At 39.1% G+C, this 13,125-nt stretch overlaps 1 protein-coding gene across 1 annotated transcript; it reads left to right on the top strand.

Moving 5' to 3' along the window:
- The first annotated feature begins 238 nt into the window (after positions 1 to 238).
- Positions 239 to 12,686, top strand: cds2 (CDP-diacylglycerol synthase (phosphatidate cytidylyltransferase) 2). Its single transcript, XM_029511335.1, has 13 exons — positions 239 to 445; positions 4,097 to 4,239; positions 5,560 to 5,656; positions 5,949 to 6,046; positions 6,853 to 6,992; positions 7,883 to 7,941; positions 8,614 to 8,696; positions 8,831 to 8,918; positions 9,076 to 9,144; positions 9,530 to 9,682; positions 9,898 to 10,017; positions 10,200 to 10,303; positions 11,032 to 12,686. The coding sequence occupies exons 1-13, from the start codon at positions 374 to 376 to the stop codon at positions 11,165 to 11,167; spliced, it is 1,362 nt and encodes a 453-aa protein (XP_029367195.1). The 5' UTR covers positions 239 to 373; the 3' UTR covers positions 11,168 to 12,686.
- Positions 12,687 to 13,125: the final 439 nt, after the last annotated feature.

Below are 13,125 nucleotides of genomic sequence, written 5' to 3'. Positions count from 1 at the left end.
TTATTTTCTTTTCTTTTATAATAGCAGAATCCAAATTTTTAATCCACCTTGCTGTGGGGTTGAATGGGATCATGGGTAATAAACGGTTGATTTGTGGTTAATTTTGTGTTTATATTTTCCATTATATAAATGGAGCTTAATGTTAAACTTTTTTATATTCTATCCATATTTAGCTACATTGACTTTATTTTGAAAACCGGAAGTGTCGTTTTTCGTTGATTCCTGAATAGGTGCAATCGATTGGGTCCTTCGAGCGAACAGTGTTGTTGTCGAAAAGCTTCCCATCGTAGCAGAGGACCTGTCATTCGGTCTGAGTTTGTGTGTCGGGTCCCTGGACCTTCGCTGTAGTCGTTAAGCTACACGTTACGCTAAAATGACAGAGCTCAGGCACCGCGGAGCCAGAGACACCGACCCAGCGCTACAGCAGCAGCCGTCGGAGGACAAGGTAGGACCCCGTGCTGCCATTCGGATCTGATGCTAGCGCTAGCTAGCCGAGCAGCTATCCCAAACGTCGGTGTCAGCTTCCCATCCCAGGTTAGCTTGAGGGAGAATGTCACACTGAGTTCGATTAAATCTTGGTATTTTCCTCGCGATAGTTAGCACAATAACAGTTGCCGTCTGTGAGCTGATGGGATTCGCTGTTTAGCGCGCTAAACAAATCATCCGCCAAATTGCTGCTAATTTTAACTTGATTGGCTGACGCTTCTTGCCTACTTCCAGGATGTGCGTTTATCATCACAACACCAGGCAAACCGGGGACATTTAGCTGTGTTTTCCGTATTAGCTGCATGCAGATGCAAGGGAACTTATATTTGGATCGTCTTCTTGATTTGCTGTGTAGCAAAGTAACAGTGAAATCTAAAGTATCTGACTGATGATTGGTGACACAGTATAACCTCGTGACGACAAAGACGTTGAAAGCGCCCAAAGCAAATATTCAACAACCGATGTGTTTGATGTTTGTTTACGGCGTTAGGTAAAGACAGCTGACTGTTTACTATCAGGCTGTACAGCAGGCAGTGGAGCAGCCTGACTAACCCGAGTGCCATAATAATAAGTGTTATAATGAACCTCTGGCATGGATCGAACTGATGCGAAGTAAATGCATTATTTATGTTGATGGTGTGTTAATGTGGCAAGCTACAGGATAAGAGGAAATGGAACAGAAAATTCAAGGTTCAAGACTACGAGAACATCTTCCATAATGCACAGAATCATCTGTACAGTTAAGCTGTTTATTATAGAGCCCTTGTGATCATACCAGGAGATTCAGAAAAAGAAGTGGTGCTGTGACGTTTATTTCTGGACATTTCTGGTTTTTCCAAGTACAGCCATAATTGAGATAATCTCAGTTTTTAAAATAAGGATGTAATTTGGGTAATACTTCTTAGTGTGTTTAGAGTCAAACTTGAATTTAACTGTAGCATTACATAACACTGTGCCATACCAGCAAGATTCCTCATCTCACTGTGGAAACTTTGTGTCCTGTCAGGCTGTATTTGGAAGTCTTATTCCAAGTAAGTACATGTTGTGTTCTCTAGTTATTAAAAGCATTTCAGCAGTTGCTCCCAAATATTTGCATCTTATTAATCTAGCTCAGCACAGTTGAAAACCTGGAAGACAAACCTCTTTCCTCTTACAAAAGACCCACAGTTTTATCATTTCAGACGTCTTGGTCCAAAATCTCTATAATCCCACTATTAAATATCTGTCTATTATACAGAATTGCAAGTTGCAAATTTGCCATTTTTCTGAAAAAAAAAACAAACAAACAAACAAAAAAAAAAAAAAACAGAGAGAGACACTGGTTTGCTGCTAGCGCTCCAAAAGCATGAAAGGGGCGGACTGTTTAAGTGAAACAAGCTTCTATTTTTAACTCAAGCATCCTGGATGACAGCTATTGTATCCATAGAAACCAGCAGACAGAGACCGTATGTGTCCTTGTGTAGGCTTCAGCATTCAGTTGGTAGATTTTGACAGCAACTAACAGCTGAGTCATATTTTTAGTGTTTCATAAAATAAGAGGTAAATCAAGTGTTTTGTTTTGTTTTTTTTTTTTACGAGAGGAGCTGTAACTATGATGACATCTCTCTGACGATTTCCATCCTTCAACTGGTGTTACCATGGAGAAGGGGGGGGGGTGTGCTTTGTAATGAAGGTTTCCATCAAGTGAACAGATGGTTCTGAGAAATCTACAGTAAGGTTGGAGATGATTTGGTTTAGTATTTAACCTCCCACACTCAACCCTGCACTGTCAGTCCTGCTGCTGTTGGCCCAACACAGCATGTCTGACTCTGTTGCTTGTTCGATTATATAACATCATTTGTGTGAGTGCATTTTAGTTGACAATGCAAAAAACACATTGATGGGTTGTTTATGGAAGGACTGGACCATACAGTTCTCACCCACAAGACCTCAAAGGCTTTTCAGATGCATGACTCACCCACACACATTTCACTTACTTTGCCTGACTAGCTCTTCAGAGCAGACATAGACCGCACTTAATTGATACGTGATTATGCTGTATCACAAGACACAAAAGAGAAATACATGCTTGTGACTTCAACAACCAATTTGTGTTGGTGAGTATTTCAGAATTCAGGTCAACATTAGCAGCTCTTCAAAATTAGCACCTAACAAGTTACCTAATGTTTCACTAACTCAGTCCTCATCTTTAAAGTCAAGTGAAACAAACTATGTAAAAATAGGAAGAGAAAGCTCTAAAGCTAATCACTGACGATAAAGCATCCTTTAAGTAAACACAGTTCGGTGATCTTGAACAAGTGTAGCTTTAGCCAACTTTTTAAAAATGTATAAGATTCAGACACAACAGGAAATACTTGTGTGGGTTTTTCCAGTCTTTGCACTTTGACTCTGATTCAATGCTAAACATTTTGGAAATGTCTGAAATCTGTCTACTCACTATCAATAAGTATATCTGTTTGCTTATCCTTTTTATTAATTCTATTTTTATTTTGTTTTAACACCAATTAGGTGCCATTATCTAAAACTTGGATGTATATACAAAGCTGATGATTACAATCTGATTTAGGAAATATTAACAAGTGCTTTGATAAAAGGCACATTGCATAAGAATTATGGCTGTGACGCTCTCCAAAAAAGAAGACCTGAAAACTATCTAGACACATGATGTACGATTTGATTCAGGGATGATACAAATGAAACGATTTGGTTTAATTCAACTCAGTAAGATTTGATCCAATTTGATGGGATATGATACATGATATTGGTGTGATATTGAAGACAGACATTTTGCTTTAGGAATGAACTGAAGTCAGTACTCTGACTACTAAATGTGGCATTGCTTACTTCCAAGAAGATTTATCAAAGACCAGGGAAAAAGTTTTTCTTTTTCTTTTTTTTTTTTTTTTCCTGATAACGTGAATTTTGAAATACATTTTTATTAGTGTGATATTGCATTTTAGGTACTTTACAAAAGCCTTCATACATTGAAAACTAACTTAAAACTTTCAAAACGGGTGCTATCTGACGTTACTATGACAAGTCTCGCGACAGTATATGACAGAGAGAGGGAGAGAGCTGTAGACCCAGAGCAGAGGGAGGATTCAGTGGCACGGCAACAAGGAGCAAAGTGATTCATAACTTTGTAATCAGGCCATCGGCTGGTTAACGCTACATTCAGACTGATCTAGGGGTCTGTGTACCAATGCACATCTTTTTATGTCAAAACCGATTTTCCCATTCTAATCAGTTATTTGTTACACCCATGGCAAGAATGTGGTACAAGGTTAGATTTTCTTAAAGAATGACCTGATGTCCTCAAAGGGATGCTGATTTCACTATCATGCTGTACATTTAAAAGACAAGATGAAATTTTGTCCTAAACCAAGTTTAGTAGAGCAATGAAAATGTCACTTTTCAGGAACCGTCCTGAAACTGAAACAGGCCTGAAAAGTCCTGCTCCCAAGGCAGGGAGGATGGAATAAACAGAAATATGAATGCAAATGAAACAACAGTTTCTAGTGCTTCTGGGTTTATTTGGTTTGCTTTTGTCTTTTTTTTCCCTCTGTAAGATTCTGTCTTAACTAAATGTTATTTCTCCTCTTCCTGTCAGGGCTCAGACAGTGAGCTGAAATTGGAAAAAGATGGCATGTCAGACACTGAGTCCAAGGTGGATTCAGGGGTCCCAGAGGTGCCTGTCCCTCCTGATGACACCCCTGAGGTTCTAAACAAGGCCCTGTCTGGACTTTCCTCAAGGTACAATTACTTCTCAAGAGAAAATCAAAAAAGAACAATGTTGTAAAACAAAACAATACGTGTGTACAGTAAACTAAATAACTTGACGGCAACAAAAACATTTATAGTGATTCAAAGTTATTATACTTATGTGACAGTAGTCTGATCTACATGTTTATATAGAGGGGTCCCTCCTCACACAGAGTTTTCTTTTGAACAGCTGATATAACTCAATAAACTGTGTGATCTGTGAAAAAATAATCTCAAACTTGGTTGTGTAGGTGCAGTTACATTGTTCTTTTGAAATCTGCAGCTATGTATGATGCATACTTGTATATGCACAATGACATAATCGGTTCACACTTGTGGACAACCTTTCACATAGAGCGTTTCACATCAAGAAGTCCTGATGTAAATCAATAACAGTTTTCTAATTTAGCATGATATAATAGATAGATATCATACAGTCATGTCCATAAATATTGGGACATCGACACAATTATCATATTTTTGGCTCTATACACCACCACAATGGATTTGAAATGAAACAAACAGCAGTGCTTTAACTGCAGACTTCCAGTTTTTATTTGAGGGTATTTACAACCAAATCAGGTGAACGGTGTAGGAATTACAACAGTTTCTATATGTGCCTCACATTGAGATCAATGACTGGTGGAGAGCCAGATAATATGAATCCATATAATACAAAAAACTAATTTGATGAGAATTAATTGTGTATATTGGACCATCAGCTTACATCCATCCATCCGAAGTTGGGTCGTGGAGGTTGCAGCTTTAACAAGGCCAGACCTTTTTCCTGGCAGCCTCATCTAACTGACTTGGGGATCCTGAGCACATTGTGAGGATATATTTTCTTTCCACTTGGTCCTGGGTCTGCCCTGAGGACTCCTCCCAGTTGGTTGTGGTAGGAGCACTTCCCTAGGGAGATGCCCTGGTGGCATCCTTATCAGATGCCCGAACCCCCTCATCTGGCTCCTTTCCACACAAAGGAGCAGTGGCTCTACTTCGGGTGTCTCCCAAATGACTGAGCTTCTCACACTATCAATAAGGGAGAGCCCAGTCACCCTCTGGAGAAAAGGGTTAGGGTTAGGTCAGCATTTTATTTCATATGCTACTAAGAAATTAATCAATTACGAAATGAGTTGTGACAAAGATGATTCATGCAGCTGAATGAAAGCCAACGTGTTTGGTCTTGGCAGAATATTTGCTCTGCTGGTAAACCGTGGGTTTTGTATTTATTTATTTTATTTTATTTTTTATTTTATTTTTTTTCTGTCTTTGTGTTGACATTGAACAAAAATATTTGTGTGCTTTCCTTAGATGGAAGAACTGGTGGGTACGAGGCATCCTCACACTAGCCATGATCTCCTTCTTTTTCTTCATCATCTACCTGGGGCCCATGGTGCTTATGATGATTGTGAGTAGGAGCAAAGTGTTTGAACAAATCCTGAAATTGTTGTTAATAATCATCAAGGGTTACTGTTGCTCTCAGAAGCATGTTCTGCGGAGTTGACCTTTGACACACAATGAACAATGCAATCTCACGCATTAATGAGATCCTGGCTTTTTAATAACAGAGAGGACCGCTGCTACTTTCAGTTGGGAATTCTGTATAAATCAGCCTGCTACCCATTTTGTGTCAGTAGGACGCACACAAAGCTCTGGAGTTCCATTAGTTCTGTATGTGGTGACACAGATTCTCTGTGCAGGTCCTCTGTGTTCAGATCAAGTGCTTCCAGGAAATCATCACCATTGGCTACAGTGTCTACCACTCCTACCACCTGCCCTGGTTCAGAACGCTGAGCTGGTGAGGACAGACACACAACACGCAAGTGCACACACAAACAACTGCATATTTTATGCGGTGTCATGTATGCAACACATTTGCTTATTTTTCTTCTTTCTTATATTTTTTGTCTCATGTTTTATTTTGTTACAGACTTCCTGAGGTTTGTCTCCTGTTTTAAATCTTTAGCAAACTGAAAATGGATTATTAAGCCAATCAGCTGCAAAAGACAACAACACTTCATCAGTGCTGTTTGATTTTACTAATAGAGATGTACAGTGTAGAGCAGTGGTTTTCAAAGTCTGACGCAGGCCCCCCAAATATACTGATTATCAGAAAGCATGAGCCTCACAGCAAAGCTTGAAATAATTATCACATATGAAGTCCCATGGCTGTTGTTTTAACAGCAGCATGTACCTTCCCGTTTCCACCTTTTGCGGCAACTTTATACTTTTTATATCACTTTTAATGCCACACAGGGGGGACTGGCCTCACAGTTTGAAAACCTCTGGTATTGATAGAAAGTGGAATTCTACCATTCACTATGCCAGAAAAACTGTGCCTGAAAAACCCGATAGAAAGTTGAGGAAGAATTTCTGTTGCTGTCATCAAATGACAAACTATTTGGTCTTCTTTCTGCATAAAGCACATTTTACTCCCTTGGTGGATTCATGCGACTGATTACTTTAATTGATCCCTGAAAAAAATGTGACATATCTTTGTACCAGAGTGCAACGCAGGAGTGGTTTTTCTGTAGGGCATACTGAATTCAGAGATTAGCTGCCATCAAATGTGTACATCTGCTCCAACTTTTCCCCCCTCCACAGGTACTTCCTGTTGTGTGTGAACTACTTCTTTTATGGCGAAACTGTGACAGATTACTTCTTCACACTAGTACAAAGGGAGGAGCCACTTCGTATCCTCAGCAAATACCACCGCTTCATCTCTTTCGCCCTCTACCTCACAGGTTTGCTTCGTTTGGAATAGTCTCAGCATTTGTTATTGATGGGAACATTATGACACAGAACACTTAATATGAAGCATACACTTGGATATTGGGTTTTTTAAGCCAGTGGTGTAGTTTTTTTTTTTTTTTTTTTTTTTTTTTTTTTTGATTCTTCCGCCGTTAATAAACGAATATGCATGATTACTTCACACACTGCCATGGAGTATAATCTGAAATGTCCCTTTGATACATTTACATTTTACCAAGTAATACCATTAAATTGCTCTTGTTAAAGGTCATATATTTAATGAACATGTCCATCGTTAATTGATTACAAAGGAAGGGATGGCATCAGAGGCCCAGGTCCGCTTGCAATGTAAATACATGTCCATTTAGAGACACCACAGTAACTGGAGATATTCCACTTCCTGTATTGCTCATTTTCTGTTAATGCTACTATAGCTGCTAGCTGGTGGCAAACAGGATGTGGTGAGGAAAGACACAACCTGACTCTTTTTGCCTTCTGCCTGCTAAACACAAGATGGAACTGAATGGCCTGACTTTCTCATATGTCTTTACAGTGACGATAATAGTGTCTCACCCTGGAGTTCCAAAACAACACTCATCTACCGCATTTTCTCAGGTTCTAAAGTGTTGGGAAAGAGCAGCTTCCTGGACTCATTAGTGCATCTGTTTTGACTTCCTCTCTCCCATTAATAGACACTCGCTCCATTGTTAAATCCTGTCCTCCCCTTAGTCCTGCATATAGAATGAAACTAACGACTGCAGCAACCCACAGCTCTGACTAAATTTATCAAGGATTTGAGTAAAGATGGATTCCTTGATTCTGAATTAATTAATTGATTATGCCCCATTAAATATTTCATGCATTATTTGTCCTGATGTTTCAGGTTTCTGCATGTTTGTGCTGAGTTTGGTGAAGAAGCACTATCGCCTTCAGTTCTACATGGTGAGTACCTTCCTCCCTCTGTCTTCACAAGCTTCCATTGCTAATGCTAATGGAGCATTGGTGACCCAGGCCCTCAAATAGATGGAGAAATGGTCATAGTTAACATATAGTTCCACCTGTGTGTTAGACCAAGAAGTGAGTCGTTGAAGTCGTTGAAGAGCAGAAGGGCAGCCTTTGCTCTTGTGTCAATATTTACTGTGGGGCTGGTTTTACAGACATAAACCCAAATAAGCCTGTTAGACACATTTTCCACTCTAGCAATGGAACGATATTGTTATACTGTTTTATTACATGAAGTGATTAAAGAAAACAAAAACCGCTAAAGTTAATTTGCATCTTCTGGACAATTATGAATTGGAGTATCCCTGAATATTCTCACACAAGTAACTCGATAATGTTGTGTACGTAAGAAAACTGTTTTTATTTCACATTTTGTCTCTCCCTGTCACATGTTTCTCCTCATTGTGCAGCCACCGTTAATTCCATAACTTTCACAGCAATTTAAGTAATTTTACTTTCACCTAGAAATCATCTTAAGAAGATCTTGATATTCTCTGTCCATTGTTTAATGGTCAAAATGAACTCTGTTATGATAAATAGCGGTATGTTTTGCATTAAAGGACATTTGAGACATCCTTATGTAAACACACTCCATTAATCTTGTCTCCACAGTTTGGCTGGACTCATGTCACTCTGCTCATTGTGGTGACTCAGTCTCACCTTATCATTCACAACCTGTTTGAAGGGATGATTTGGTGGGTAAACAGTCCTTTATCTCTTTTTGTACTGTACTGCTTAACTACATCAGTGGAAATCTCCCCTATTTCCTCTACTAAAGTAAAATCAAATTATTATGATGGCTGATGTACACTCTGCTTTGTGTGGAAAGGTTTATTGTGCCAATTTCCTGTGTGATCTGTAACGACATCATGGCCTACATGTTTGGATTCTTCTTTGGCCGCACACCTCTAATCAAGGTCAGTTTGAAGCTTCATTCTGTTTAGCTTTGTAAACCGTTGTATAAACAAGTGTTTGAGAAATCAAGTAACTACTTGATATGTGAGAATTACCTTCTCATTTTGTTTGTAATGTGTTGCTTTCTTTGACATATTAATCTGGTATCCACATCTGCAGCTGTCACCTAAGAAGACGTGGGAAGGATTCATTGGTGGATTTTTTTCCACTATTGTTTTTGGCATCATGGTGAGATATGATTACGACACACAGCAAAATTCCTGAAGTTGGTAGATAGTCAAACGTACATGAAACAAAACACTATTCTGACTTCTCATTTTGTGTTTGTATACTGAAATTGAATTTTGCCATATTGACATGACATGTATGATCATTTCTGCCAGTCCTGCTAAGTACTTTTTTAATTCAGATAACAGTGAGATTGATCTACATATGGGCATCCAAAAACATTTGTCAAAAAAAAAAAAAAAAGAAATAAAATCAGAAAATTTACATTTGACAGTATAGTTGTTTGCACTGTTCTGATTAGTTGTACATTGACCTTGACATATAAAGTCTATGAAGCGGTGTTCAGCAGGTTGTTGCTCTAACTGAGCCTTTTTTTTCCCTCCAGCTCTCCTATGTGATGGCTGGCTATCGCTACTTTGTGTGTCCAGTGGAGTTCAACAATGACTCCAACAGCTTTCAGGTGGATTGTGAGCCATCTGACCTCTTCCAGCTGCAGGACTATGCACTGCCTAGCATCATGGAGTCTGTTACTGGATGGGTAAGACTCATGAGAATAGCAGAGTATTCTCATAGCAAAGTAATAGCAGAGTATTTGTCCTTTGTCATTTTGTGTTTCTGACAGAATAACACACACACACACACACACACACACACACACATATATATGCAAATGTGGTGAGAACAGGAGTAAGAACATGAGTTGCTTGACAGAATTATACTTTAGGAAGTCTCTATTCCCTTTTGTCTCCACAGACCACGGTGCACCTCTACCCATTCCAGATACACAGCATCGCTCTTTCCTCCTTCGCCTCCATTGTAGGACCCTTTGGTGGGTTTTTCGCCAGCGGCTTCAAAAGAGCCTTCAAGATCAAGGTAGAGAATGACACTGTCCTGATTAGTCACCAATCAGCAAACATGCACCGTTACTCCACTGGTAGTCTGCTGATGCCGCTTGAGTCTTTTCCTTTTCACATTTTGCATAAAATTCTTGGCTTGCTTAGTCTTCCATATTATACTGTGCTAAGAGTGGAAGCATTTGTCCTTTTTTCCTCCAGGATTTTGCCAACACTATCCCGGGTCATGGTGGCATTATGGACAGATTCGACTGCCAGTACCTCATGGCCACATTTGTCAATGTCTACATTGCTAGCTTTATCAGGTAAATAGCTGTATATGCTAACAATTGAAAATGCTGCATTTTATCCTTATTGCAAAATCTTACAATGCCTTATGCAACAATATATCATTTCAACTTTCTATATCAACTCTCAATAGTGGACAGTACAAGATATACTTTTGTGTGTTTCTCTATTGCTTGAGCATTATTTTGTATTGCATTTGTGCAATTTTTAATTAATTTATTTTATTGTAACTATTAATTCAGCATGCTTGAAAGACAAATATCACAAGTAAACCTTTATTTAGAGAGCAAAGTGACCCACTGGCACAATGAGGAACTAGGAGCTCTTTGAGATTCATTGGAACTTGGTCATTATCCATAGTTACTACATGATCAGATAATGCTTGTCTAAGGTGCTTAGGACAGACGGTTCTTATCTGAGCCTTGCGGTCTCATGATGAGACCTTTTGTTTTAAATATTAGTTTTATTTCACATGATGAAAGAGCTGACCAAGTCAGTGTGTTCAGGACATTGTTTCAGTTGTTAGATTCCATATGTATGCCTTGCATTTATAATTAGATTTTTAGTTTTAATTGCAGTTAATGTTAAAGCAGTTAAACACCATTAAATCGATTTATCACATTGTGTGTCTTTGTATAACTATAAATATCCCTGCCATTCCTAGTTAATGTTGCAAATTATATATGGACAACCACTATCTGCAAGAGGGATTAGGAAGATGATCTATATTTGATTTTTCTCTCAGGGGCCCCAATCCCAGCAAAGTGATCCAGCAGCTCCTTGCCCTCCGTGCTGATCAGCAACTCCACATCTTCAACTCCCTCAAGGCTCACCTCACAGAGAAGGGCCTGCTGCCAGCGCTGGAGGAGGCCACCGCTTAAATCCACCCCCACCAGCCTCACCTTGAAGAGCAAGTGGAGAGAAGGGGAGCAGCAGCACAGCCACCGCCACCACCACCACCGCCTCCACCACCACTATGTCCCACAGTTTTTGTGCAGTCTTGGAAAACTGGGAGACCTGATGTGCTTTGTGTAAGCAAGAACACATCTGGGGAAAACAAATAACGAGAGGCTTGGGCCATTCCATTTCATTTGGGGCTGAGAGTTATTTGTGTTGGTGTTCATAGTCTGTGAACCCTGTTTCTGAAGCCAGTGTTTACAGGGTTAGCTAGTCAATTACTGTTACATTTCCATTATAAACAACTTGTAGCTATTCACACTGTTGAACAAATGTCGGTCAGCTGTAGATTTCTCCCTGTAAACAGGCCGACCTCTATATACCCATTAATACGTGTTAATGTTTTATTGTACAATTTTTGTTTGTTTGTTTGTTTAATGCTGTGCTCGCAACCCTGTTATTCACTGTAATGTTAATCCAGCTCCTCCCACAAATTGAATTTTTAATTTCCTTTCTTTTGATTGTCTCTATTTATACATAGATGGTTTTTATATTTGCTATGTTCTATTATATCTTAAGGTTGTTTGTGTCTTTTTAATTTAGGGTGAATTCACTTTTACCATCTTGTCGTGTGTGTGTGTGTGTGTGTGTGTGTGTGTGTGTGTGTGTGTGTGTGTGTGTGTGTGTGTGTGTGTGTGTGTGTGTGTGTGTGTGTGTGTGTGTGTGTGTGTGTGTGTGTGTGTGTGTGTGTGTGTGTGTGTCTGTGTCTGTGTGTGTGTGTGTGTGTGTGTGTGTGTGTGTGTGCGCGTTTTCCTTGTGTTTGCGTTTTCCTTGTGTTTGTTGCCACTCTGCATTTCAAAGCTTCTCATGCTTGGCCAAGTCATTGTCTTTAGATCAGAAATATACGATGAAAGACCAAGTTACACAGCTGTATTTGATTGAATCTGACAAACGTAGACCAGTGCGAAGAAACCCAGCGCAATCTACACACACTCCCTTCACTTGACTGCTACTTCAAGGTGAAAGAAGAAGAATAACTAGTCATGTTTTGTTTTAACATATTTTTTTTTTATTTGGAAGAAGCAGCTGCTTGACACATTTTCAGTGAAATGTTGAGGTTTTTTCTTAGCAGCTTTTGTTGACAATGATCTTGTTTGGGTGGGATTCTTTGTATCACTGCTGATGGTTTTTGCACTGCCAGTGTCTACATCTGACACGTTCACACCTTCAGAGCGGAACCTGTTTCACTACTCCAACACTTAGAGTGAAACATTAATTAAAAAGTGACCTGTTGTCTTCTAACAAGCTCAGTTTGCCAATGCAGTCACCTGCTGTATCCACACCAGTGTGTTTGGATCAGGAGGGTTCTTTGATGTGTGATGGAGGCTAATATTTGTTAATATAAAAGCCAAAGCTGTTGTACTGTTGCTGTTACTTCAGGTTTTTAAGTATTCAAAAAGGGTTTCTTCCACAGTGTGTCATTAAACCGAAAGGGGTGCTACACCCATGCTCACATTTTTTTTAAATATCCTTGATGTTGTAGTTATATCATTTAGACCCACCAAGATTTTACTTGAAAAGACTGAGATACAAAGTATGGGATGACATTTTCAAAACGAGGGAAATATGTGGAGAGTAATTCCCCAAATTTTATGCAAAGATAAGAGTATCCTTTGGGAATACCTACCAACACAATACTTGAAGACTGAGTTGAGAATTTTTTTTTGTCGAAAATATTATTTGAAATACGATACAGCCCTCTGAAATGTTTAAACAACTGCAACAGTTTAAACTTGGCTAAATTGAAATTAATCATCTTGATGCTATCTAGTAAACCTCCAATCAATTAATAAATAGGTTGCTATGGAAAATGGAATACTATATAGGGACCTAGCAACTGTAACAAACACTAAAGTATCTACACTATGTGAGTTACGTTTTC

Source organism: Echeneis naucrates, chromosome 9 (assembly GCF_900963305.1).
Source record: "Echeneis naucrates chromosome 9, fEcheNa1.1, whole genome shotgun sequence".
Taxonomy (NCBI): domain Eukaryota; kingdom Metazoa; phylum Chordata; class Actinopteri; order Carangiformes; family Echeneidae; genus Echeneis; species Echeneis naucrates.
This window is presented reverse-complemented; position numbering and strand designations above follow the sequence as displayed.